The 25,893-nt window shown below is 42.6% G+C and overlaps 6 protein-coding genes across 14 annotated transcripts; 3 read left to right on the forward strand and 3 right to left on the reverse strand.

The window, feature by feature from the left end:
• Positions 1 to 361: 361 nt before the first annotated feature.
• Positions 362 to 6,087, forward strand: LOC115668557 (probable WRKY transcription factor 20). Of its 2 annotated transcripts, none has more exons than XM_030590005.2 (6): positions 362 to 772; positions 2,213 to 2,377; positions 3,131 to 3,674; positions 3,754 to 3,919; positions 4,017 to 4,175; positions 5,497 to 6,087. In XM_030590005.2, the coding sequence occupies exons 1-6, from the start codon at positions 377 to 379 to the stop codon at positions 6,029 to 6,031; spliced, it is 1,965 nt and encodes a 654-aa protein (XP_030445865.1). In that variant the 5' UTR covers positions 362 to 376; the 3' UTR covers positions 6,032 to 6,087. The 2 variants fall into 2 exon arrangements, with proteins under 2 accessions (XP_030445865.1, XP_056163943.1); XM_056307968.1 differs by lacking the exon at positions 362 to 772 and adding an exon at positions 1,948 to 1,983.
• A 1,221-nt stretch (positions 6,088 to 7,308) lies between these two features.
• On the forward strand, positions 7,309 to 8,016 carry LOC115664214 (uncharacterized). The gene is made up of 2 exons (XM_030586165.2): positions 7,309 to 7,332; positions 7,492 to 8,016. Exons 1-2 carry the CDS (start codon positions 7,309 to 7,311, stop codon positions 8,014 to 8,016), a joined length of 549 nt encoding a protein of 182 aa, XP_030442025.2.
• A 233-nt stretch (positions 8,017 to 8,249) lies between these two features.
• LOC115667218 (scarecrow-like protein 21) lies at positions 8,250 to 11,656 on the reverse strand. Of its 3 annotated transcripts, none has more exons than XM_056307970.1 (2): positions 11,135 to 11,656; positions 8,250 to 10,247 (listed from the first exon to the last, which is right to left on the reverse strand). In XM_056307970.1, the coding sequence occupies exon 2, from the start codon at positions 10,098 to 10,100 to the stop codon at positions 8,544 to 8,546; it is 1,557 nt and encodes a 518-aa protein (XP_056163945.1). In that variant the 5' UTR covers positions 10,101 to 10,247; positions 11,135 to 11,656; the 3' UTR covers positions 8,250 to 8,543. The 3 variants fall into 3 exon arrangements, with proteins under 3 accessions (XP_056163945.1, XP_056163944.1, XP_030444691.2); XM_056307969.1 differs by having other exon boundaries at positions 8,250 to 10,276; XM_030588831.2 differs by having other exon boundaries at positions 8,250 to 10,202; positions 11,135 to 11,655.
• Positions 11,657 to 17,294: 5,638 nt separating this feature from the next.
• LOC115663858 (uncharacterized) lies at positions 17,295 to 19,270 on the reverse strand. 4 transcript variants are annotated; one of them, XR_004003502.2, is made up of 5 exons: positions 18,844 to 19,270; positions 18,144 to 18,193; positions 17,924 to 18,005; positions 17,723 to 17,844; positions 17,295 to 17,515 (listed from the first exon to the last, which is right to left on the reverse strand). XR_004003502.2 is itself a non-coding variant. In XM_030585836.2 (4 exons), the coding sequence occupies exons 1-4, from the start codon at positions 19,082 to 19,084 to the stop codon at positions 17,798 to 17,800; spliced, it is 420 nt and encodes a 139-aa protein (XP_030441696.1). In that variant the 5' UTR covers positions 19,085 to 19,270; the 3' UTR covers positions 17,295 to 17,797. The 4 variants fall into 4 exon arrangements, 1 of the variants encoding a protein (XP_030441696.1); XR_004003503.2 differs by having other exon boundaries at positions 17,295 to 17,518; XR_008815781.1 differs by having other exon boundaries at positions 17,295 to 17,571.
• Positions 19,271 to 19,386: 116 nt separating this feature from the next.
• On the forward strand, positions 19,387 to 23,188 carry LOC115663826 (transcription termination factor MTERF9, chloroplastic). Of its 3 annotated transcripts, none has more exons than XM_030585797.2 (6): positions 19,387 to 19,855; positions 21,048 to 21,105; positions 21,175 to 21,341; positions 21,436 to 22,128; positions 22,362 to 22,825; positions 22,900 to 23,188. In XM_030585797.2, the coding sequence occupies exons 1-5, from the start codon at positions 19,547 to 19,549 to the stop codon at positions 22,677 to 22,679; spliced, it is 1,545 nt and encodes a 514-aa protein (XP_030441657.1). In that variant the 5' UTR covers positions 19,387 to 19,546; the 3' UTR covers positions 22,680 to 22,825; positions 22,900 to 23,188. The 3 variants fall into 3 exon arrangements, with proteins under 3 accessions (XP_030441657.1, XP_030441663.1, XP_030441670.1); XM_030585803.2 differs by having other exon boundaries at positions 22,909 to 23,188; XM_030585810.2 differs by having other exon boundaries at positions 21,439 to 22,128.
• A 320-nt stretch (positions 23,189 to 23,508) lies between these two features.
• On the reverse strand, positions 23,509 to 25,703 carry LOC115663888 (thiosulfate sulfurtransferase 16, chloroplastic-like). The gene is made up of 6 exons (XM_056307974.1): positions 25,468 to 25,703; positions 25,272 to 25,385; positions 24,820 to 24,893; positions 24,387 to 24,457; positions 24,255 to 24,308; positions 23,509 to 23,842 (listed from the first exon to the last, which is right to left on the reverse strand). The coding sequence occupies exons 1-6, from the start codon at positions 25,548 to 25,550 to the stop codon at positions 23,768 to 23,770; spliced, it is 471 nt and encodes a 156-aa protein (XP_056163949.1). The 5' UTR covers positions 25,551 to 25,703; the 3' UTR covers positions 23,509 to 23,767.
• Between the last annotated feature and the right edge of the window lie 190 nt (positions 25,704 to 25,893).

Raw genomic sequence — 25,893 nt, forward strand, 5'->3', positions numbered from 1 at the left:
CGTCCATGGCATGTTGATTTGGTTAGGGGTGTCAATTGACAGCAACGTAGGCATACCGTAGAAATGTTTGACGAGGAAACAAGAAGGGATCTTATCTAAACAAAGGAACAACTTTGTCACGAAACCGAAAAGAGATAACCGGACAAGCGAAAGGTTAAAAAAGAGCCAAAAAAAGTGGAGAGATGAATTCAGTTTCATCGCCACCGGACGCCAACCAAAAAAAGTAACCGTACCTTTCCGTAAAACGACAGCCCAATCACCTTCCAGATCCATTGTAACAGGTCAACCACGTCACCCTCTCTCCCTCTCCCTCCTCCCCGTGCGCGTCGTCGTCCCCGACAAGCCCCGCACGCACACAAGAGGAACCCGCCGTGAAATGACCGGAGTGCCCCTGGGCCCCCCCCCTCCTCCCCTCCGCGACACGTCCCCTGCTGCTGCTGCTGCTGCTGCTACTAGTACTGCTGCTCCTCCGCTCTCTTTTGACTCCTCGCGGCACCGATTCTCGACAGAAAAGATGGAGCCTCCCTCCTCCTCCTCCTCCTCTCCCGGCCCCGGCGCCGCTCGCCGGAGCTCCGACGCCGCCAGCGATCGGGACCGAGCCGGTCGCTTCCCCAATTCTGGCTCCCAAGCCCCCGGCGGCCGCGGCGCCAGGTACAAGCTGATGTCGCCGGCGAGGCTCCCGATCTCCAGGTCGGCTCGCGTTGCGGTCCCTCCTCCCGTGCTGAGCCCGACGTGTTTTCTCGAGTCTCCGGTTCTCCTTTCTAATGTGAAGGTCCGCATTCTGCTTCTGGTCGCATTGGGATTTTTTCTTTTTCCTTCTTCGTTTGGCGAGGGAGTATAGTGGGAGTGTGAGGATAGGAGTTGAAAATGCGACTGTCTGGAGTTACTGAGGAAGGTAGCAGTTCATAGAATATGTGCTCCTTTTGGTTGCTCGGATGAGAATTGAGTGATGAATTTGAATTGTGAAGAAGCGTCCATGCTTGGTATTGAGAGCTTATTGAGAGTACGAACAGCTTATGGCTCGGTTAGGATTGATCTCTTTCCCAATTTTGAGGGGCTGGGGGGACACGGTGAACAGGCCGAGCTATGTTTGTTTTACTCGAATGTTTCTAGTGTCAAGGCAATGCTCCAGGTTCTGTTGCATTTGAATATGGGCTGCTCCATCGGAGTTTGATATGTGAGATTTTGTTCAAGCTTTTCATATTTCTAGATGAACTTCCTGTTACATAGGTCTAGATTTCTTTATCGACTTATAGCTGCCTGGTGCTTGCTTTGGTGGAGAATCTTTCGGGTTAAACGTTTCGGGTGACACGATTTGCTTGCTTAATTTTAATCTACATATGATGCTCTTGCTTTAAGCAAAGTTCGAGATTCTCATCACCGTACTGGTTTGTTTTGTTGTTTCCTTTTTAATGAGGGATCATACATCTAATGCTCATGCTTAATCTCTCCCTATAAGCGATTTTATATCATAGGTGCTTATGATGGAGCCACTAGATTCTGATGCTCACCCTTGTACCATATGGTGGTGGCTCTTTATGCCCTCATAGAGTGTCCACTGGAATTTAATCTTGGAATATGGCTCCGTGTAAAGCTTTTGAACCTTTCCCTTTCCTAATGGCAGTGTTGTTTCTTCACATAATGAATCCTCCCATATCTTTTCTCCTTTTTTAACGGTGGGTTTTGGTCTTCTAGAAACATATCCACTGTCTGTGGGGAGCAAGGAATATTGTGCCAATAAGTTTTGAGTTTTTTAGTTCGTCAGAGATGCTAAAATGACGCGCAACCAGTAGGAGGATGGGTCCATTCAATGACAAATACCTGCTGTCTGCAAGAATAAACACATATTCCTCTATCTGACGCAAAGATCCACTCGGCCTAAACTGAATTGTGCTTATAAGACCTCTGTTAAGTAGGAGTAGAACCTCAGTAAGGAAGTACAGAGCTATCAGTTCGCAATCAATGAGCAAATTGCCACGCATGGTAGATTACACTTCGTTTATCTTATGATTAGATACTCACCTATACTTTTAAGTTTGCAGCGTCATAGGAGTAAGAACTTATCAAGTATTGAGGTTCCTGGGCAAACTTTTTCTCTTTTTATCTGATGCTTTTATCTTCTATAACTACAGTTGTTCCTTTCCTTTCTGGCTATCTACAGTTACTAGTAGGGTAGCCTCTGAACACGTTTAATGTGCTCTGGCTTTTTCAGGTAGAGCCTTCGCCAACAACTGGTTCCTTTGCAGAGAGGCGAATGCTGCACAGTTCCATCAGCTCAACAACCAGTTTGACAAACAATCATCCCTCCTATCCTGATAGATTTGATAAAAACGAATCGGGCTTCTTTGAGTTCCAACCCTCACCAAGACCAAATCTGGTAATGTGCCAAACAATAGGATTCTTCTGACATGTGTACCGAGTACTGACTACTGAATAGTTCTTTTTTGAAGCCTTTCTCTAATTAGGCGAATTTTTTGCATTTAGAATTTCCTCCATATGATTTGACACTGTGTTGTACGTTTTTGGAATTGAACATCCACCCTGCCTTTAAGATTTGTTATCAAGAGATTATGTCTAAAAAGTTGTGAAGATGTAATTATTGCATTGTACCCACAGAACCTGATGAATCTTTGGCGCTTTGCGTGTAGTGATTGTTCTGTCTTCTCTTACCTCTCAAGCTTAAGACAGTGATGCCATATATATTGTATGGATTCTTGCCAGCATGATTACCTTGAATAGTAGCCAAAATTTCTCTCCTCCTTTTGCGCTGAAACAGTCTCTTCTACTGTAAAAAAACAGTTCATGTAACAGATAGGCAGAAATACGCTGTCATTATTGACAGTGCACCTCCGCATATTGATGCTTTGTCTATGGTCATTCCTAAATACCTCTTCCATTTCAGGATGACAGCACATTTAAAGCATAGGCAGAACCACACTGTCATTGTTTCTAGCCTCTTACATGCTAATGCTTTGTTTACTGGTCTTACTGAGTTTGTTAAGGGTTCGATTTTACTATGATGCTGCTGTACGTGCCATATATCTGTCTAGTGGAACTTTCTAATGAAGAATTCTATGTAAGAGTGTAGATATCACTTCATGTCATCTGATTTAGCTTGTTTACTTTTAAGGGTACTGGAGAAGTGAATCACAAAAACAAAGAATCCATGCAAGTCCATAGCCACTCTCAGACTCAATCATTGGCATTGGTGCCTTTTGTCAGAAGTGAATTGGCAGTCTCATCCAGTGAGTTGAGTCTTTCCGCACGTGCTAAATTGGTTCCTTCTGGGGCTAATCTGCCTGATGAAGTTGATTCAGAGGAATCAAACCAGCAAGATCACCTAGGTACTGGCATCCAGGCAACACAATCTGATCATAAAGGAATTGGTCTTTCTGTCATGGCTGAGAGATTGTCTGATGATGGATACAACTGGCGGAAATATGGACAAAAACATGTCAAAGGAAGTGTGTTCCCACGTAGTTATTACAAATGTACACATCCTAACTGTGAAGTGAAAAAGCTTTTTGAACGCTCCCCTGATGGGCATATAACTGAGATTATTTACAAAGGAACACATGATCATCCCAAACCACAACCAAACCGGCGTGTTACTGGGGGGATTATGATGCATATCCAAGGAGAAAGATCTGCTAATGTTTCACCTTTAATTGGTGGTATGGTTTTTCTTTTGCATGCTTTCTTGGCCAACAAGCTGAAACAGAAGTAATCTCACTTCTATTCCTTATCCTACAGAGACTTCATCAAACGTCTATTGCCAAACTTCCAACATCATTGAGCCAAAGAGTACTACACAACTATCTCTGGCAGCTGGGAATGAGGATAGTGTTGAAGGTGCCGCTTCCTTATCATATAGGATTCATGATGAGGTTGATGAAGATGATCCTTTCTCAAAGAGAAGGTATTAATTTTTCAAAGGGGTATTAATTTTCTTGTTTATTTCTTCCCTTTCTTTATCCTGAGTGGAAAGTAATATGTAACTGAAGCTTGCTCAACAGGAGGATGGACATTGGAGGGTTAGATGTCACTCCTGTGATTAAACCTATACGAGAAGCACGTGTTGTTGTCCAAACTCTTAGTGAGGTGGATATACTGGATGATGGATATCGATGGCGCAAATATGGTCAGAAGGTGGTGAGAGGCAACCCGAATCCACGGTATGTGATGGAACTGCTTATCAGATGTCGATTAATGCATTTGTAGTCAGTATCTCCTCATCCAGATGACCCCATCATCATGGACACAATACTTGGAGCTCCGCATGCATCTGTTTGATGGTAAAATTAAGGGTTAATACCATGAAAAACCTCAAACTGTTACACCTGTGACAAATTTACCCCGAACTATTTTTTTGACCATAAAAAATCCCAAAATGATATACCTGTGACAATTTTACCCCGAACTATTTTTTTGACCACCAAAAACCCCAAACCGGTATACTCGTGGCAATTTTACCCCGAACTAATTTTTTTACCATCAAAAACCCTAAACTGGTACACCTGTGACAAATTTATCCTTCGTTAGTTTCCGTTAAATTTTACTGTCAAATTGCTAAGTTTGATGACACGTGGTAGTTGATGGGTATACCAATTTGGAGTTTTACCCCTTCTGTTTGTCACAAGTTTACCAATTTGTGGTTTTTCGTGATATTAATTCAATTTAACGGACACTAACGGAGAGTAAATTTGTCACAAATGTACCGGTTTGTAGTTTTTAGTGGTCCAAAAATTAGTTTGGGATAAAATTGTCACAGGTGTATCAGTTTGGGGTTTTTGGTGGTCAAAAAATTAGTTCGGGCTAAAATTGTCACAAGTGTACCAGTTTGGGGTTTTTCGTAGTATTAACCCTATAAAATTAAATACTCATGGATGCGATGCTTGTCTGGATAACTTTCAAGTAGTTCACAGTTCATTGAATTTTGAGTCGCAAGCATTGCTATATACTGCTTAATTATTTGCTCTGTTCCACTGTGAAAGAGGAGCATAAAAGGATGTGGAAGATTAGTACACTTTTGATGGTCACTTTTCTACCTCACATGGTTGATGGCTCCCAAATGATGGGAGCAAACCTTGATTGAGATTCAAAATCCCTTTAGTCTAATGTTGTGCATTTGGGTTGAAATCCAGGTCGTGTGCTTTTTTGGCCGAAAGTCTTGGGCAGGTGCTAGACCTCACAACAGCTTGAGGATATATTTCCACAGTCAAAGTAAACCAAAGATGTGCATTCTAGTACTATTGGATCTCACCTTCCTGCCAATAAACATTGACAGTCATAGCTACAGAAGAAGAAAATTCTTCCGTTTTTATTTTTATCTGCTAGTTTATGAGGAAATGGTGATTAGTGTTATTGTCTTTACTATTTCTTGATAAAAGAATCATGACAATTCGGTTCTTTTAGTACAATTATGTGTGGTTTATTCCTCAAGATAGACCATACCGTTCATTTGCTGGCCTAATATCACCCCCTGGCCTACTACAGGAGTTACTATAAGTGCACCAATGCTGGGTGTCCTGTTAGAAAACACGTGGAGAGAGCATCCAATGATTCCAAAGCTGTCATTACAACCTATGAAGGAAAGCACAACCATGATGTGCCTACCGCAAGAACAAGCAGTCATGACATGGCAGCACCCACTGCTCCAGCCGGACCTTCAAGAATTGGACCAGAAGGAAGGGACACAATCAGCCTTGATCTTGGAGTCGGAATTAGCTCTGCTGCTGAAGCCAGGTCCCCCGAACCGCAGGGTTCACGACATACTATCCATCGGCAGCTGGTTCAAAACCAAATCCACTTGAACAATTCTAATATAAAGGTTCTACGAGCAACCCCAATTTCATCATATTATTATGCTGAAAATTGTGACGCCACCAATTACTGTAGTTCAACGGAAGATTTGAGAGGAGGCCGAGGTGTGGGTATTCCACCTCGAAACCTTTCTTATTCATATCCACAGACCGCGGGAAGATTACTAACTGGGCCATATACTTGTTTACCTCACAACCAGTCTAAATAAGATTCTGAGGCTTTTGTTATATTACCACATAAGTAAAGAGCTGTTCGTTTTATTAACCGGTGCATTTCCTAGTTCGATTGTTTGAATTGCTTATATTTGAGTCACCAGTGTTATTCTGATTGAGTATTGCAGCCCAAGAAGCCAAACCAATCTATATTTACCGACAATGTCGACTTGTCAATGATTGTTACATCAAATCCACACATGGTGACAATACTACAGAGAGCTTGTCATTCAAAGCATCTAATCTTTAATGTCTGGTTTGCGCTGATCCATGACGGGATGAATGTCTCAAATTCAGGACTTTGAACCCCTAACTTTTACATGCCCAAAGTCTTACTAACCCGGTAAAGCAGCACAATAAATGTCAGTAGATTTTGCAATGATCGCAAAGCCATCGTTGGGATGAAAAATTGAAATCTGCCTGGTAATTCCGAAAGCCACTCGTTACAGCGGGGCCTTTCTTGAACACGGGCATGGAAAAGCAAATGGCAGCCAAAATTGCAGGACGAGAACAAGTATAAAATCTGTTAGGATTCTGCAAATCTACTCTGCTGTTTCCTTCTCCTACTGGCTTGTAGTGAAGACATAACTACGTGTCTTTCTGGTGAATTCTTTTGTCAGATAACATCACCAAAAGCTTTAAATGCCCAGAGAACCCGATCCAAGCATTCTTAAATTCTCCCTTTTGTCTCGGCTTCCCTGCGCCACTGCAGTCAGGCAACCCCGTAAAGTCGGGAATTTTCCACACAAGCGGAGTTGGTGAAAATTACGTTAGTATCTTTTATCACTGTACAATCACTGGCATTGGTACAACGCCCTTCGCCCTGTACTGAGATAGAGATTCCAAACTGACTAGTAAACAGCGATGATAACCCAAATTGAAAAGAAGAATTAGGCCTAGCGAGAAATTGATGAACTACACGTCTAGATTGTTTGAGGTCGTCCTGTTTTCCAATGCACTGTAAGAACTCTGAGTTCGAGCATTAGTCAAACATATTTCTCAGAATCAATTGTTCGGTTATCTAACGTTCACTGAAGGATCAGAGATTGTCTTTATTCCATAATGTTACTGTACCACAGTGCACGTAACTGCAGGCTGAACCATATCTATAGACAGGAGTCTTTCTTCCTTCTCGAAGAGAGACAGATATGTGCAATGTTGGTTTCCCTCAAGAGGAAGGTCGACTGCGGATGTACGTCGACTGACGTAATTTGGCAACCCGAGAAGCAAAAAGAACATGGCGACTTCGGTTATGTGACTAGGAACAGTTCGCATGGCAAGCTTTTGCACCAAAAGGGTAAGTTATCATGGTAAGTACCGATTCTATATTCTCAGCAAAAACGATTTTTTTTTTTTTTACCAATTGGTAAGAATGAACATCTAGAAAAACAGCATACCCTTTAAGATAGCCACTTTCAGGTTTATGTATAGCTTTGAATGGATGCTTTTGATACAGCTTTTAGAGCTGACGCATGTAGACCCATCAAGGAAGATACTACAGAAGATTGTCCAAGCAGCGGTACCAAAAGCCACAAAGAAACACAGAAAAATCGGGAAGATTCTCAGAGTCAAGAGTCGAGAAGAAATTCTCTTAAGGTATGAGAAACACAGAGAGATGGTCAAAGTTGTATCTTCATTGCAACATCATAAGAACCCGAGAAACTTAGTAGATGGCAACGAACTGCTGCAGTTCTATGGCACGACTATGGCCTGTACTAAGAGAAAGCAAAACTCGGTCAACAAGCTCTGCTACGAGCTCAACTGCCAAGTCTGCAGGATTATAGGTTCGTATTTTGACACAGAATACACCAGAAAACACGGGATTCAGCTGAGCAGAAGCAGCCAGGTATTGACCGAGATCATGAGCAGTGTTTCCAGCGTCAAGAAAGCAAAGAGAGCTGTGATAGTTTGCCGTACAATAGCTGGAAGCGTAGACAGAAATTTTGATGTTAAAGAAAGAGAAAATGATGCAATTGCGTGAGTCAGACAGAGTTCAAGTTCAGACCTTCTCATTGTGAAGAATCCTAATGCTGTGTCGCCATGCTTTGTCATAGTCTATGGCTAATGAGAAATAGCTCCCAACATTAGTTGCAACTTTTATTACTCCGATCGCAACTTGAGTTGACTCTCTGACTGCAACGATATGAAAGAGAAGGGTGAAAAAGGGAAGAACCAATCTCTTCAATTGCTGGATTAATAATAGTCTCGGAGATCTTGTCGAGCAATGTAAAACTTCATTAACAAAGACCCAGGCAGTTGTTCCTGTTCCAGAATTCTCCGCAAACTGAGGGTCCAGGAGACTTCATTAGGAGAGCTTATAGTTCAACAAGAACATCATTTAGGAAAAAAGGGAACCGCAAGAAGCATAGCGAAGCTTAAAAACTAGGACGGGAACAAGCCCGATTTATTTCTTATATAAGATATTACACCTATAGCTAATCTATAGAAGTACAGACAGAACAGAAAAACACTGGAGATGTATGAAAAACTTGAGCATGTAAATGTCTGTCACCTCCATGCACAAGAAGCGACAAGAGGTCGGTTCATCCAGCCAAGGTACAGAGCCCCGTCTCTCTCCTCTAGCGTATACTTATCGCAGTAACTCGACAGCAAACTCTTGATTGTAGCATTCACAAAGGAGCTTAAAGGGTAAGGATTAAAACCAGCCATTATGAACCGCAATCTCCACTTTCCAAGTAACTCATGACGCTCAACTCTCTCTATCCCCTCACATGCAATCAGGTTGACAATATCCCGAGCAAGACAATGCTGCTCGACATTGACCCGCTCCTTGTGCTCCCTTGGCAGAGCCATATCGATGGATTCGAATATTGCCATATAGTAATTAAGCGTCTCAAGAAAACGCGAGAAGAACGGGGCAGTGTTCGTGTTTGATTCTTGCTCGACAAGAGTCACGACTCTCGGGGACAAGCTCTTAGCCATCCTTATAAGCCTATCACGGTGATTCTGTGAACAGACGCTCTCATCCGGTATGTGATGCAACATGAGGGGGAAATTTACAGCTACAGCCTCGCCGGCTCGAATTGGCAGGAGTCCGATTTCAACCTCCGAAGCGGGAACCCCACAAGCATGGAACTGAAACGGTACCCTGCAAGCTTCAGCAAGCCTAGACAACCTCTGGCCGACGATTTCCAAGCCTCCTCCACGGGCATAAGCAGATCCTAGATCGTCAATCCCGGTTATTCGGATACAGGGTGGGCCACCAGGCCGTGCTGCAAGAGCTTGAATCAGGGTGATCCACTGGCTTCCCTGAGCAATCTGAAAATCGATTATATGGATAATGTTTTCGTCCTTCATGGCTTCTGCGATTGCACCGTTCGCAGACATGTACCCAAACTTGAAGTAAGGGCATATTTCATAGAGAATGTGCATGTACGATAGGAGCTCGGCACCAGCAGGCTCTTTGCACTTTAAAGCTTTGTAAATAGAGCTTCCCGAACACGCCAATCTTGCTATGAGCCCTTCCAGCATGTACGCTGATAATCGTTGGATCGGGTCGCCAGAAACTGACACCATTGGGCGTAACTCTGACACCAACCACTCAAATCTTAAGGTGTCGTTGTCTTCGACTGCTTTAGCACAAGCAATGAGTATCTCCTTTAGGTCCCTCCTGGAGACAATCTCCATCAACTCATTACATGTCTCAGTCTCTTGAGAAATCTGGCCAGATCCAACCAAGAAGTTGATATCACCCGTGTGGGGCATGTCTGAGCTGGGTCCTAGCATGACGGTTTCCAGTTCTCGCACTTTTAGTTCGAGTTCATTCAGATGGTCTTGTGCGCAAGAATCAGGAACGGATGCTCGTTTCGATGTGGGACTTCCATCAGGAGAAAACCTCTTGGTTGATGGGGAATCATTTATGTGATAAGGTGCACTTCCTGAGGATGATTCGAGCGTACAATTCCCTTGGCTGCTCTCATCGGAGCATGAGAGATGGTCTAAGTTTGTGATCGAAGACCAATGAGAAGACTCAAGCTCTTTCGCGGGCAGGTTGTAGAACCTGTCTGAAGCATCCCATAATCTTGGCTTCTCTGAAGCTTGCATTAATTACCAGTTCGCCAAGTGCTCAAGGACAAAGTTGAGGATTCAAGCAACCGGATGATCTTCGAGGCACCAATGGTATCAAGCTTAACGGGTAGCTTCACTCTACACATGGAAAAGACCTCGATTGGAACAGCATATGTAGCTTCACTGGCTCTCATGGAACATCAGATAAGGGACTGTTTCAGCATTAATGGCAAACCAAAGGGGATCTCTTATGGACAAATTCCCATAAGCTAATACAGACCATGTATGAACTAGCTCATTCGACTAAAAGTTGGCTGACTCGAGGCAAAACGTACAAAATGACCAGCGAGCGAGGCAGAGTTGTCATGCAACAAATAAATATGGCTAAATAAAATATATTTGCCAACAGAAATCAGAGTATGCTAGTAGAAAAATGAGATAGCTTTGGCGCATGGTGTCATTCTCAAAATTAACTATTTGCATGGTAACCTCGGCCAGACAAGAAGTACAATTGGATCAGATTCACAATTCTTCATTTGTTCAGTCATATGAATTTGCAATCTATCAAGCAAGCACCAAATGACTAATCAGGGTATAAGATCAAGAACTTATGTTTTTTCCCTGCAAAGTTGAAATACTTAAAACGCCAAAAGTGATTAAAAGTAAGAGAGGCATATCGATGTCAAAGACACCGCCGAGAGAACAACTTTTCCTTCAGAGCAGATACTATAAGCTTTTGCCAACTATCTACTGCTGAAATAAATATCAAGCTAACCTAAACTTTCCTGAAGCAACAACATCTGAACAACTGTGTGTGTGTGTGTGTGTGTGTGTGAGAGAGAGAGAGAGAGAGAGAGAGAGAGAGAGAGAGAGAGAGCGCCAGTTCTGAAAGCAGACGACATCCAAAGAACGCCCAAGAACATTCACATCACACTAAAAATAAACCAATTTAGGCCAAAGCTGAAGAAGCAAAAGATCATAATGAGCTAAAAGAGAGAAATGAACTAAGACCACCCATCTAACGCGCTCCACCAAAATGAGAAAAACGAAAAGAAAGGTCAGAAACTTACAGTGAACTAGCGAAGCACAGGCAACTGCAGAACGGTATAGCAGCTCAGGTGAAGATGACACGAAACGAAATTAAGGTAAAGACATCATTTTGATGGAGAGCCAAATCTTTTCTGTAACATTGAAATCCAATCCGAACCACCTGCTTTGCTTCGAAGTTCCGCAGCACGACACCAACAGATTCGAGAGAACCAAAGGCGAGAAACGCAAAGGTGGCCCCCGTGCCTGAGAATGATGTTGGCCGTTTTATAACAAGCCCACGTAACTAACCCACCTTGCTTTTTCGCAGTATTTCCATTACCGCCACTAAACAAATACGTTCAAATAAGATATACAGAAAAGACCGTCCATCGTCATGGGCACTTCTAGAATCCAAGAGAAGGGTGTCATTCGATTCGATCAACTCAAGCAAATTTAGTCTTTTTTAGTGTATACTAGACGCACGGTTCAGAAACAGGAGTCAATGGCCTTTTGGTCTCGCCAAGGAAGAACGCAAGCAAGTGCCAGAAATTATAAGAAAATTCCAACAAAGAAAAGACTTTAAGAAGAAGAAGAATCGTAATTTGGGTGTCCGAGACGATAGAGGAAAAGATTGCAGTAAGAAGTCAGACCACCGTGTGGGTCGGTCCACGCGGTTTGCGCCGAAGCTGTGAACGATATGCCTTGTTCTGCGTTTTCCTGGTCGACATCAAATCCTACCCTCTTTGCCAAATTCTACATTCCTTCGCCTAATTACGTAAATGAAAAGCGCCGTTCATTATTTTCTATTCAAATGCATAATGTCCACCGAATACAATTCATTCCGTCGTGTCGTGGAAGATGACCTGTACTGACATTTCACGATTCTGCCTTCGTTACATGCTTTAAAGATGGTCTATAGTGGATATAACGTTGTTGTTGGTCAATAGTGGTATGATTTTTCTTATAATGTGGTGGCTCGGAGGCAAATTGGCAAGATCTAATCCAATTCTTTGCTGGCTTGCTCATGACGTAATGGTAGCTTCGTCATAAAGTAAGAAGTGGAGTAAGGGTCGGATCCAACTTCGGGAGAGCGAGTTTGACCTGCATTTACCCGTGGGGACCGTTATCCGCTCAAACTCATATCGACGCATTACATTTACAAATTCTCTTGCTGTAGATTGCTATTCGAACTCAACTACATTTCTTTGGAGAAAATGTCATGAACAATCCCTCGACTTTCACCCAGTAATCACTTACATACCTATACTACTGAAGATAACGGATACAAGAATGAGTTCGGCCTTTTCAGGCCACTTTGCACATTCACATCTATTATCATTGTATCCCGTATTTATGAAAATCTCTCCAAAAGTGCCCATCCCAACATTCTACATTCTCGCACCCACCCAAAAACACTTAATTTAACTTAAAAGCAAACTACCCAAACCTTAAGTAAGATGTTGAGATGAGTTTATAAGGAGGGACGATTTGATCTCTTCAACGGGGAGTTCTGTTTAGAGGTACGTTAATAGTTTTTGCGAAAATAGACGCATGGAAGTAATTCTTGGGTTAAGAGTGAGAAACCCTTTTCGATGCTCTTTCGTTTTTCGATAGCTTGGTGTGCTGAATGGAGTCGACTTCAAAGTAAAACATAACGTGACTTTGGTGGCTCCTGATGGTAGTCAAACTTTGACATTTCGGGTATTACTTTCTTCGTCCACGGAAAACATGTATAATATCATTTTTCAGTCATAATATTATTTAATATTCAAACATCTATTCGAGCTTGATTCTATAAGACGTGTCATCGACTTTAATTTGTGCTTGAAAATGTAATTACAAGTTTGATTTAAGTATTGAGTCTCCCGAAAGTTTGAGTCAAGTTGGAATAGTAATTCACTTTTAGGCTTTATTTGTTTTACGAAAAATGTAACGTTTTTAGAAAATATTTTCTAGGTAGTCACTTTTCAGGAAAATGACAATATTTTTTTGTGTTTGGCTAAAACATGAAAATGAACTCAAAAATATTTTCCGTATAATATGAAAATTTTTATTTGATATTTCTAAATAGGCATACACTATTTGGGCACTAAAATTTGCGCATCAACAACCAAAGAACAAGGTACGAACACCAAATTCCCGGGTCCGGTCACGATGGACCTTTACCCGAGCGCCGGGGATCGAGGCGCCGAAGTCCCGAGCCTAGCCTCATGGACCGAGGCACGAGCATCGGGGTCCCGGGCCTCGACCTTGATAGACCTTGGCTCGAGCACCAGGGACTTGAGCCCGAGCGCCGCGGACTCGAGCATGGCCTTTATGGACCCGAGCCCAAGTGTTGGGGATCCGAGCTCGAGTATTGTGATCCCACGCTCGGCTTTTGTAGACCAAGGCCGTGCCAGGGCATTAAGCACGGGCATCGAGACTTTGGGCCCAACCTCATGGGCCAAAGAGTGGGCGCCGGGGACCCTAGCATGAGCATTAGGGTCTCGGATGTGGGCGCTCGAGTCCGAGTCCTGGTCCTGGATGCCGGGGACTGGAGAACCAGCATTGGGGTTTATGTCCAAGCGTAGAGTTTCGATTTCAAGCGTTGCTACCTAGTCATGTATTTGGAAAATGATTTCCGATTTTTTTTAAAAAAATAATTTTCCTAAATTTAAGTATAGGTTTTCCACTGATTAGAAAAAGTTTCCCGTTGACTCATTTTCTTAAGCAAATCAAATGCCGGAAAATATTTTCTACGAAACAAATGGAACTTAGCTTGGCTTGACCACTACCTACTCAAATATTCTCGTCTTGACTAACTTATTCCAATTATTAATAAACTCATCTTCGCTAAACTCTTATATATTAACAATCCAATAATCCTAACTAGAATAAACTCCAACCAGCGCAAATCCTTGCTGCCGCAGCATAATCACCGGTGGACCATCATCAGCTGTATATAATTAGTTTTATCTGTTCTAATCATATCTAATATAACATAATATAATAACCAACCCTTTACATAGCTCATAAAGAACAAGGACCATCAGCATGACCTAACGTGGCCGTCATGTCTTTTTGGCGGTATTTTCGTGTGCTCGAACTTCACCGTCGGACTCATCACGGTTCTTATAAAATTTGAGCAATTTGTCCCCAATCCGAAGGGAGGGCACGCAAATTCCAAGCATATAATCATGAGTCCAACGACCCTTTTGGCCCCCGCATAATCGCGAAATGATTAACAAACTTGGCGTCGAAGGGTGCATCGGTGCGAAAGATCAAGCAATCAATCAGCTCAGAAGAGAAAGTCCGCGATAGTTGTCCATGTCGATCCCCAATGAAGTCAATGATGGAAATGGTTGTCCATGTCGATCTCCAGTAATGTCTTGCATAAGGAGTGACGTGGGAATTCAAGAAAGTCAAGTTTGGCTTTGTGAATGCGGATTCAACCTCTGTCAATTCGAGGACAACTTGACATCCTCGACATACCTCGGGAATCTACTTTAGACGAATCTCATAAATGAAATTGAAGAAAAAAAAGGTTAGTTTCTTCCTCAAGAATTTATGAATTTTGTCGTAAGTTTTAGATTTCGCCTGTAGACTGTAGTTAACGACCAAATCCAATGAATTCTTCAAAGTGGTAGATTGAAGACATGCAATTAAGAATCTCAACCGTAATGTACAGACGTGGGGAGGGCATCATTGCCATTGAAGCTAAGTGGGGGAACATGTGTGGTTCTCCGAGGCTATGGAATAGGACAATTCAAAGGGATGGAGCACGTTCATGCTGCTGATTGGTCTTTGCTTTCCAGCGAGGAAGATGTGAAAGCAACTGGTTTTTTGGTGTCTCAAGGGAATCTTGCACTTTCACAAGCTTACATGGCAGATGAAAATGCAATTAAGAAGTATGATATTCCCGTTCGCAGATTACTACTCAGTTGCTAGTATCTGCTATAATCTTGGTTCTAATTCAATTACTCAACCAAGTCGAGCGAATCGGTAGAACGAGCATTGGATTGTCCGGGGTTCTCCTTAATTAGCAACAATCGGTGCGACGGAAAGCATGCTTCAAAGTGCAGAGGAGTAACTCATATCAATTCTTCGCTTCCAATTTTTCTTGTGCACTTCCTTTAAACATGAGGGGTCTCACTCTTCCAGATGAAAGGTTAAATATATCTGGATTTTAATCGATTGTGTACTGATTTTCCTAACATATTTCATAGCTTAACTGAATTGTTTTTTCTTGACTTTTGTCCTAAATGTCAAATGTGCAGTTGCGCTCCGGCCAATAGGAGATAGGGTTCTCTCCATGCCCGACCACAATTCGAGTCACTAGGTCCCTGTCTTTTTGGCGCACTGCAGGCAGAAGTCAAACCTTTCTGCAGTATATAGACAAGCAAAAGAAGGTAGCGTCCATGTATCTGTATCTGTCGTCGCTTTCTTGGCCAGAACAGAGGCTGATGCATTACCCAGAGAAAGGTGCTGTAATTATTAAAGATCGGCGAAGGACTTTCTTGCACCTCACGTCGAAAGACCCAATCGACACGACAATTCATATGCTTTGTGCAAAGTCAAGCGCGAAACATGCGTGAAGCATAAAGAGTGGACTAAGACCAGAAACCAAATCAAAACCCGACAAAAAGCATGATGAAGTCGCTCCGTTTACTGCGCTTACTATCGTAGCATGGCGAAAAGATAGAACTGGGAAGAGTTTGGGCAACACGAAGGTTTTGAATTCGTAGCCAAGAAGAAAACAGAGGAGTGGGGACAAAAATTTAAAGAAATGCATTGACTTCAGGAGGTGCAGAGGAGAAAAAAAAGCCGAATTCGGTGGCCTAAATAGGTAGATAAGTGGGGATCAGGCTCATAATTAAATGTCAGTGAACTTCAATCCGTACTTAATAGCTGCTTTTCCACTAGATTCGGGCAATTTGCTTCACAATTTGAGCGATAAGCAATGAATTTGCGTTTCTTGGTTGGAACCTGAAACTCACGTTATACCCGTTTGACGTATTGACGTTGAAAGTTTGAAATCAGTCGCTACAAGAATGAGTTTGTCAGTGTTGAGAAAGCAACTTCAGAGAAGATAGATGGGCCGCTAAGTGAGGAAGCAAGCATCATAGAAGAAATGAATTCTCCCTTGCACCAGCAAAGAAGTGGATCAGACCTCAAAAGAGTTTTATGAGGAAGCAAGCATCATATAATGGCACTCGGCCTCTTTGCAGTATCTAAGCCAACAATAGAATTATCATTTTTTGCCACACTCACTGCAAGAGAATGGACCAGATCGTGTTTTTATATACTAACACTTGTACATGCTCCTCAACTTCCTGGATCAAAGATCTCTTCCACAACTCTTTGACGTACTCAACATCAACGTCTTTCAATGTTAGTTTTTCCCTTTTTGAACTGAAGAGTCCAAAAGCCATCCATAACCTAACTAAACGGGGGCCCTTGATTTCACCTCCTTTGAAAATGCGGCAAAACAATGTTTTGATTGGGATGGTAAATGATCATAGCTAAGCTCGAGTACCAGCACAGTGTCCGTTTTTCGCTTCCAGTAACTCCCATGTTTCACTATCCCTTATTGTAGAAAAGGACTCCTTTTTGTATTCAATGAATATGTTTTCTGTACATTTACAAAATAGCTCACGACCACACTTATATGTTTCCAATGCCTATCATCATCCTTTGAATATAGAAGGCTCCCAAGAGTTTTCACTACGAAAGGAACTCCTTGAGATTTTTTGACAATGTCATTTCTAATCTCTAGGAGATCAGGACGTGGCTCCTTTTCCTTTTCGTCAAATGCCCATTTTTTGAATAAGGCCATAGAGTCTTCATGAGAAAAACCTTTTAGATTATACGTTGAATGGGTACCCATAATAGAAGCAACTACCACACTACAATTAGTCACAATTATCGTACTTTCACTAGCCCCTCCGGTTAACAAATCTCTCAATTCTTTCCATCTATTGCGGTCGTTGCTCCAAACGTCATCCAATACTAGCAGAAATAACACACACTATAAGGCTTTCAGCCAGTAATTTGGCACAAATTTTCTCTTAAATGAGGAATTGAGACAAGAATAGGTGCAGTTTCAGCACTGGAACTAATGCAGCAAACTGATCAATTATTCTAATCACATGTACGTACGTTTGGGAGTTGAGATAGGAAAAAAAGCCGTCATTTATCCAAAAGAAAGAGAAGCTGCAGATAGATCCTAACAAAAACAGAGAACAAACTTATATGTAGGTGTACATCATAGAATATTTGAACGATAATCAGCAGTAAATTTTTACACAACAACAAAATTACGCCTTTTCTTGCATGTTTTGATCGTCGTAACATCTTCCAGATTTGCGCTCTGAAACTCCTCCATCTTTCTTTGTGCGTACTCATACTTTTTCTTCTTGCCATATGATTAAAGAGTCAGTCTACTGCTGAAACGAAGAGGGGCAAGGTGAGAATAGAAGTGCAGATTTTTCATGACAACCTGCGAGACATTACAGACTCTGCCGAGAAATTGGCCAGCAATGTGCAGACAGCTTGATTTGATGCATCTTTATCCGTTCTTTTGTTTCAACATCACTATGATTGAATGATCGATGAGCAAAATTTTCACGGACTACAGATTCAGGAAAAACCTTCGTCTTAGAAGAATAGTAGGTATATCACTGATTAAACCTTCACGAACATTCCAGGGAAGTGGTAAATGTGGTCTAACCAGAGAAGAATCTTTTCCATGACTGCCATGGGAGAAATCCACCTGCAACGGAAGTAGCAACAAAGTGACAAATGCGGAACGAAGCCGAGTACCCTAGAATCATGCAAAACCACATCCTTACCACATCCAGGACAGCGGAAATAGTACTTGTCCCTAAGGACAAGCCCTGAGCCGCCACAAACTTCGCATTTTCTTTGGGCTATCTGGCAGTGCAGAAGTGATGCAAAAATACAATGAGAATCTCATACAAACGTCAGAAAGCTATAGAATACCGACGGGGACATGATGATCTATTGAAATCTCTCGTTTTGATTTTGAAAACCTAAAAAATAAATTCTCACGATTCTTTTGCTGAACTCAATCCCTGCAACCACAAATGGCGTGACACCAGCTGCACAACACAGTTTGAAAATGGAATCAACAATCAAAATCGAAGACTACACGGTCGAAATTGCTGTAGAACGTCGAATTATGGATAGTCAGATTGATGAAGAATAGAAAATAGATTCAATACTAAGAAAAACAAGCCAGTTCAATTATTTACTACCATAAAATCTGAGAACATAGACAGATGCTTCACTGATCCCAACACAACACGAGCATTCCTCAGCAATCTCATGGAAGCAGCAGTTCTTGATGCTAATGATCGAAGTAGTTCTTTTTAATCAGCACCCATTTCCTGTCTAATACTTCTCTTACATTGTCGTCCCACGACGACGACAAATCAGCTTGGCAATAAGATGAGGGCTGCTCGTTTGCCTCGGCACAAAACGAGTTTCATAATCACATATTCCAGCCGAAAAAGATCACTTTACACTAGTAGATGGAGACTATTAAAAGTAATAAATTAGCAAACGATGCCTCTGTCTATCAGCATTTGAAATTTCCATAAGCGTCTATTAGATTGGTCATAGATGAATTAGCGAAGAACCCTAGAACACGAAATATCACACATTCTTCTGCTTTCCCGGACCTTTTTCTCCTCCAACCAGATACTAAGAACAACACACTGAATCAAATCAACGAAGAGTTCAACGATACCTATGGCTCCGACCACTGTTTGCCACGCAACCTCGGCGTGGCCCGGATCTGCCGCGGCCGAAACGGCGTCCATGGCGGCGATTCTCCTCTTCAGTGTCGCCTTCCCGTTCAACCGATCGCTCCTACTCTTGCAGATGCAATTAACGACTGGTTTCGAGCGCCCCGCGACTCCGGTTCTACTGAATGATTGAGGGATCGTTGAGCTGATTATAGGTGGAGAAGAAGAGATTGAAGCTTCCATGTCAAAGAACCAGAGAGCGAGCGAGCGTGAGAGAGTGCGTGTGGGGAACTGGAGGCAAAGCTAACGGAATTTGGAGAGAGATCGTATCGAAACGGGCCACGTCGCGCTGATTGGGTCGGGTTCGCGCCAACCACAGAAGGATCCATCATCGTGTGGCTCCTGTCCAATCGGATTTCTCCGAGACAAGAATCTCTTTCTCCAAGCGTTAGCTGTTAACTTAACTACGTTTAACGCGACAAAACCTCTCGTTAAACCCCTCCCAAAAACAAACGACCCCACTTCTTCTGCTCCGACAGAGAGAGAGAGAGAGAGAGAGAGCGAAGCGGAAGGAGGAAGATGACAGGAACCGCTGCGGCGCATCATCTCCGCTAGGGTTTTTGAGTATATTCTCCGTCTGTCGGTACTCTCTCTCTCTCTCTCTCTCTCTCTCCTTATCCCCAACGCTCTCCCTTCCCGAGGCGAATGGCAGGCTTCTCCATCTGCGCCTTCGTTCCTGCGCTCCGCTCCCAACCGGGTCCCAGCCCGGAGGTGCTTCGGCCTCGACGCGCTCCGCATTCCCTCTCGCGCGGAGCCGGGGAGAGGATCGACGGGCGAGGCGCGAGCTCCCGGAGGTTCGTGGTCATGTCCACGCACTCCAATCCCAGGATTCTCAAGGTCAATCGGAAGTCCAGGTACGGGCGGCCCCTGTCGCCCTTCGACAGCGACGACGACGAGGAGGGTGTGGAGTTCGATGACGGCGAGGATGAGGACGAGGAGGATTGGTCGGATGAGGTGAGTTTTTTTTTTTTTTTTGTAACTTTTTCTGCTTCATATTTCGAGTATGTGATGCTTGCTTGCAATGCCCGAGAGGAGCTTTCATGGTGTTTGCTTACGGAGTCCATAACTAGGCGTCTGTTCTTCGAAAATAACGAGTGTATTTTGATTTTGCTGCTCCTGCTCGGGTATGCTCGAGCCTTAGCTGGTTCTTCTCGAGCAAGCTTTAATGTGGAGCTGACAAATTATGAGTGTGCCATGGTTTCATCAGAGATTGCATGGCATGGCATTTTTCACCTTTCGGAAGTGGTTAATGCTTTGAATCTCCTCCATTTCAGTATAGGGAAGTTAGTCTAGAATCTGTTAGGTGAAGCACCACAAGTATCTCGCAGCATTTTGACCAGCTTTGTCACTGTTTTGTTCCTCCAAGGAGCTAGGGACCCAGGGGTTGCTCTGGTTGGCCATTAGAAAGGGGAGGAAAACGAAAATTAAGAAGGGAATCCTTGCTATAATTTGTTGTCTCCTTAGTTATGTATTAGATGATAAGGAACGATTTTGTTGACTAAAGTGACCAGGAGGATAACTGAATGTGTCATGAATTTAGTGATTCCATTGTAACTCTGTTTGCTTCTGCGATGACTGGTGATAGGTTGTTGCTCTGTGTTGTTAGGTCGACTTATAATTCTTGCGGGATCAATAATACTTGGTGAATTGGACTTGGTTCGTGTCAAACTAAATAGAGAGGAGGAGAGCTGTAGGTTTAGTCCGTAATTAATTGCTGATTCGGGTCTTTTTTCACCTTAAGGATGAACTGAATCTGCAGAGCTTTTCTTGGTATACCTGGGATGGGAAATAATTTTGGAGGAAAAGATAACAAGTTCTCTTAATTCGATGAATGTTAATTTTAAGAGCTTATTCCGGATCTTAGAATCTCTGAAGAGATTTTGTTTTGGGTTGCTCACCTTGTAATGCCTTAGTCTCGTTGTTGATGTTTTATCCGTATTTCTTTTGAAATATTGCTGCATGCAACTAGAAGTTTTTCCCTGTGTCCTCTTTTTGGAGGTATGAAACTATGTTGTTGGGCAGGTAGCTGCAGATTGCAGTGGGTGCTTCCTGCCTTGTGTTTGCTTTTGCGAGTCTATATTTGTTGAAGAATTTTTTTTCTTTCTTCTGGAGTAACCTGAGTTTAGTTTTGCCATGTCCTCTCAAGGATGAATTTGCAGAAATAGCAGAATATGAAGAGCAAAATAAAGATAAGAGGAAGAAAGGTAGGCCTGCACACAGTTTAACCTGTATAAAGTCTCTGGTAGACTAGTAATTCATTATGTTGTTTGCAGACAGCAGGAGACAACCGAACAAAGGTTGGAGATCAGGTTCCCTGAATTCTAGGCAGCAGAACGATCATAATGAAAATAAGAATCCAGCGAGAAATGCCGCGAATACTTTTCCCACTCCCGACCACAAAAAGGAATATGCTTCCTACAGTGTAATTGGAAGGGGAAAGGTGAGTTCTTGCGACACAGGGAACTCTTAAAATGGGTTTTGACTTGTTTCAAGTGGCAAATCATCTGTGTCCTTTTTCTTTTTTGGCTTTTTAGCAGAAAGAAATCAAACCTCGCCAGCATGGATTTCCTAGGCTTTCTGAAGAAATAGATTTGGACAAGAGATGGATCCCTCTTCTTGATTACTTGTGCACTTTCGGACTTAAAGAATCGCATTTTCTTCAAATGTACGAGAGACACATGCCTTCACTGCAAATAAATGTTGTCTCTGCAAAGGAGAGGTTGGATTACTTGTTGAGCATCGGCGTAAAAAATCGCGATGTCAAAAGAATACTTTTGAGGCAGCCACAGATTTTACAGTACACAGTGGAGAACAATTTGAAGTCCCATGTTGCGTTTTTGATGGGACTGGGCATACCAAATTCTCGAATAGGACAGATTATTGCTGCTGCTCCATCCCTGTTTTCTTATAGTGTTGAGAATTCTTTAAAACCCACGGTTCGCTACTTAGTTGAGGAGGTTGGCATCAAGGAAAAGGACTTAGGTAAAGTGGTGCAGCTAAGCCCTCAAATACTTGTCCAGCGAATTGACGTCTCATGGAATACTCGCTATTTCTTCCTGTCAAAGGAAATAGGAGCACCAAGAGACAGTGTAGTGAAGATGGTAACGAAACATCCCCAGCTCCTGCATTACAGTATTGATGATGGACTGCTGCCAAGAATCAATTTTCTGAGGAGTATTGGGATGTGCAACTCTGACATCTTAAAAGTTTTGACCAGCCTTACACAGGTAATATTTTCCCTTCTGATTGCTTCGGACTACTAATTATCCGGCGCCTCGCCTTTACCCGAATCATTCTGGTTGTGGCATTGCACAGTATCTGTAGTAATAATCATTAATCTTTCTTTTCAAGAACGAAAGAACAATTTTGATTCTGCAAGAGATGAAGCCTATAATTGTTTTTCACATCTTGATGTTTCTAAAATATGCAATTCTGAATAAGTCAATCGTTGTCTTAGCAGGTGTTATCTTTGTCGTTGGAGGACAATCTTAAACCTAAATACAAGTACTTGATTAACGAACTTCGCAATGAAGTGCGTTCTTTAACCAAGTACCCAATGTATCTGAGTTTGTCTTTGGACCAGAGAATCCGCCCTCGCCACAGGTTTTTGGTTTCCCTAAAGAAAGCTCCCAATGGCCCATTTCCCTTGAGTTATTTTGTTCCAACAGATGAGTGTTTCTGCGAGCAGTGGGCTGGGACCAGTTTAGATAAGTATCTGGCATTTCGTCAGAGGCTACTGCTGAAGGATTTTGCAAAGAAATATGAGAAACAAAGATAGCATTTTCACGAGAGTATACTAACCGATATATTGGAAGAACTGAGCGGTCATGCTCTAACATACCCCTTGAACTGCTGAATTTTGCAACAAGTGCTGTGGAAGTCTTGTACTACTTACCAGCAGATTATCTTTAAGTAAAAACACAGGTAAGCATGTGTTGCTTAGTTTATTAAATGCCTTGCTTCTGTTATTCTGGGTTTCAATCTTGTGAACCTTACAGAATTTGCAGCTTCTTTGGACGCTGATGGGGAATACAAATGGGGACAGCAAGACAATTGTTTTTAAACTTTCTGATACGAGTTCAGTACATATGGCTGAGCGGAATGATAGAAACAGACACATGCGGTAAATGATCCAGGGTCCCTCATCTTCGAGATGTCTCTCTTACAAGCAGTTGATTTCTTGAGGTCGGGGCCATCTTCAGGCAATTTTGATGTATGAATTTTGTCTAAGGCAATAATCTTGTAGATAATTGTAAAATATGAGAAATGTGATGCAAGTTTATGACATGTTCTGCCTTATAATGTTGTCATACCTTCCCTAAATATTTAACATTCAAAATTACAGCGCTGTTGTCTTTTGCACGACAGGTTTCTTTACCGTAACTAGAGTGTAAATAGTGTCGTGAATGTATACTATGAAAAGAGGACTGGTCATTATTCCGAAACTCTGTTGCACGAGTGCCTTTTACTCCTCGTACTAGAAATCGGTTTCTTGCTTTGGTAATAAAAGTTGATACGCGATAGCATCGTCGAGCAATATGGATTTGCGAATGCCGATTTTGAGCATGTCAAAGTTTCACAAAGGCGAACAAGTTCGGAGGCAGCTAAAACTTAAAAAGGAACTTCTGCATTCGGGTGCTTTTTCATCGGCTCTGAATGCACACGTTTCATGAAAAACTAGAAACTGCACCGCAGGACACACTCAGGTTCTTTCTACTTCTTCAATGTCAGTTTGACTAATCCTAGCTGTTAAGCAATGTGCTTCAATCCAGCACAAAGACTGGTAAAGGACTGGTGAAAGAATTAAAAGACTTGGGGGGAACTAAAACTGAAAAAGGAGCATTGCGAAGGAGCTTCACCATGACCTCACTGTGAAGTAGGAAGCCCCTTCTTCGTCCAGGCAGAGTACCCACCTGCGACGTTTGCAACCCGGCCAAAACCCTGCATAAATCATTACCACGTAGCACATTTAGCATTCGAGAAGCGAACAGATCTTATGGGTCACGTGTACCATCAGGTCTGATTTGTGCCATTAACTTCTTTATGCTTGGATCAAGATTTTGGCTTCGTGTCGATAGAATGTCTAGCAAAATTTGTTCTGGAGTTCTGTTGCTTACACTGATATTCTCTAAGCACAGTATTAATCCCCTGGATTAAAATTAGAACCAGCATCTCACTGAAATGCCAGTAGGACATGTCGCTGTCTAATCCCAAACATTTTTGTGGAAATCGTATGGTATTCCGAATTAAGATACTTCAATTTGGAAATAAATTTTTCCATTCGTTGTGAAGGAAATGAGTTGCACGGCCTTAAACTCGAATGCACAAAGGAATCTTTAGAAGCTGTACTCACAGCAGATTGAAGATCGGTCACAGCCATGAGAGACCTCCTTCCACTCTGACACCCCTGATGTAGCAACAAGAATGGTAAACCTTCAATACGAGGGAATTCAAACCCGCGAAAAAGCTTGCACAAAAAACATACCACAAGGAGCGCGTCGTCTTTGGCAAAGTGCGAGGATACTTCATCCAAGAATTGTGGGTTCTTCGACATTTCTGTAAAAGTCAGCAGAACAGTGAGCAACCCATTAAAGAGGACGACTTTTCTGTGTTTCTTCAATAATCCAAGTGCACGTCAAACTTTCATGTAGCTGGCTAGCTGCTAGTAAATGGGAATCCATGATGGTCCTTTCTTTTTTGTTTATCTATAGATTTTTGGTTGTGAACTAAGCGAATTCAATGTGCTATTGTTTTAACTTTTCCGATCACTTGAGAGTTCCATATAAATTCTACATATACATATGCCCAAGTCAAGAAATTCAAAATTCCGAGCAGTTGAAGAACCTCTAGATCTGTGGGAGCATTCATCAACACCGAGTGGTCATCGACAAAGGAATAAGAATGATGAAGAAATGTACCTGCACCAATCCTGAACATGTAAGGGATGTTCAAAGCTCCTGGTGGATGTCCAGCCTTAAATTCATCATCCGTCCTGAAGCAAATAGATGACCAATAAATTGTTTCAGCGTTGCTAAAAGCTCAAGCAAGTTTTTTGTGCCAAAGAAATACATGAGCTATTGGCGCACAATATAATTTCTCTCCCTCTCTCTCTCTCTCTCTCTCTCTCTGCGCACGCCTGTGTGATCTTCTCTGTTTTGGATATGGATAACTGGTGCTAGCCCTACGAAAGATATCTGCGACCTTATTTCATCGGGTCAAGTCGTTCGAGTTCACTCATGCTCGAACTCGCAAGAAGAGCACATTGTAGCTATGTCGAATCCTATAACATACTCTTTGCTACTGATCAAATGATCCTGATACGATATATAAGAAAATTCACGAAGAAATTTCTCAAGCAACATCATTATACCTGACGTCCAGGTATCGATGTCCCTTGCTGAGGAGCTCGTGCGCGACATTGACCGCCACAGATCGCGACTCCGCCGCCGTGGATTCGGCATTTCTCGCGATATCGGTCAACCCCCTAAAAACAGCATAAAACAGTCCGCTCACCGACAAAAAACAAGGAATCAATCAGAAGGCTCAGAGAAACAGAGACAGAGGACCTGAAGGTCTGGTAATGAGTGGGAAGAATAGGGAGCACCGAACGAGCGAGGCGAGAAGCGGGAATGACGGAAGCCGTAGCCATAGCCAAAGTCTCGCATGAACACGACGACAACGTCCCAGATCTTTTTTGCTTATTGATCGTCACGTTCGTGGAGTCTCTCTCTCTCGCTGCGAACGATGCGCTTCTCTGTCGACTGATTCCTAGACCTTCTCACGTGTTAACGGACGAAGCCAATTAGGATTTGGCCATCCATAGCATCGGTCTTACTTCGTTACGGCACATTTGTTAGAAGCTCTTGACTTCAGAGCAGAATGGATAGAGTCAGAGTCACTACATTAAGCCCATTTGCGTACTAATTACTCTAATGAGAGTTGGGCTGGGCCCAGTTTTGTCAGATCTTCATTTCCTTACTGTCATTTACTAA

The sequence above is a fragment of the Syzygium oleosum genome, unplaced genomic scaffold (genome assembly GCF_021117445.2).
Source record: "Syzygium oleosum isolate NSW1041296 unplaced genomic scaffold, Sole_v2.1 Sole_v2.64, whole genome shotgun sequence".
Classification (NCBI taxonomy): domain Eukaryota; kingdom Viridiplantae; phylum Streptophyta; class Magnoliopsida; order Myrtales; family Myrtaceae; genus Syzygium; species Syzygium oleosum.

Bases quoted from the DNA above. Each gene is read 5' to 3' on its own strand.
- LOC115668557 (XM_030590005.2), top strand. From the start codon at position 377: ATGACCGGAGTGCCCCTGGGCCCCCCCCCTCCTCCCCTCCGCGACACG. The intron at 2,378-3,130 runs GTAATGTGCCAA...TTTACTTTTAAG, and splicing joins CCTCACCAAGACCAAATCTG to GGTACTGGAGAAGTGAATCA. The intron at 3,920-4,016 runs GTATTAATTTTT...CTTGCTCAACAG, and splicing joins GATCCTTTCTCAAAGAGAAG to GAGGATGGACATTGGAGGGT.
- LOC115664214 (XM_030586165.2), top strand. From the start codon at position 7,309: ATGGCAAGCTTTTGCACCAAAAGG. The intron at 7,333-7,491 runs GTAAGTTATCAT...CTTTTGATACAG, and splicing joins CAAGCTTTTGCACCAAAAGG to CTTTTAGAGCTGACGCATGT.
- LOC115667218 (XM_056307970.1), bottom strand. From the start codon at position 10,100: ATGCAAGCTTCAGAGAAGCCAAGATTATGGGATGCTTCAGACAGGTTC.
- LOC115663858 (XM_030585836.2), bottom strand. From the start codon at position 19,084: ATGGAAGCTTCAATCTCTTCTTCTCCACCTATAATCAGCTCAACGATC. The intron at 18,006-18,143 runs GTGAGAATTTAT...CTGCACTGCCAG, and splicing joins TTGAGTTCAGCAAAAGAATC to ATAGCCCAAAGAAAATGCGA. The intron at 17,845-17,923 runs GTAAGGATGTGG...CTTCCGTTGCAG, and splicing joins TTTCCGCTGTCCTGGATGTG to GTGGATTTCTCCCATGGCAG.
- LOC115663826 (XM_030585797.2), top strand. From the start codon at position 19,547: ATGGCAGGCTTCTCCATCTGCGCCTTCGTTCCTGCGCTCCGCTCCCAA. The intron at 19,856-21,047 runs GTGAGTTTTTTT...TGTCCTCTCAAG, and splicing joins AGGAGGATTGGTCGGATGAG to GATGAATTTGCAGAAATAGC. The intron at 21,342-21,435 runs GTGAGTTCTTGC...TTGGCTTTTTAG, and splicing joins GTGTAATTGGAAGGGGAAAG to CAGAAAGAAATCAAACCTCG.
- LOC115663888 (XM_056307974.1), bottom strand. From the start codon at position 25,550: ATGGCTACGGCTTCCGTCATTCCCGCTTCTCGCCTCGCTCGTTCGGTG. The intron at 24,309-24,386 runs GTATGTTTTTTG...TTGCTACATCAG, and splicing joins AAGACGACGCGCTCCTTGTG to GGGTGTCAGAGTGGAAGGAG. The intron at 23,843-24,254 runs GTGAGTACAGCT...TGATTTATGCAG, and splicing joins TGACCGATCTTCAATCTGCT to GGTTTTGGCCGGGTTGCAAA.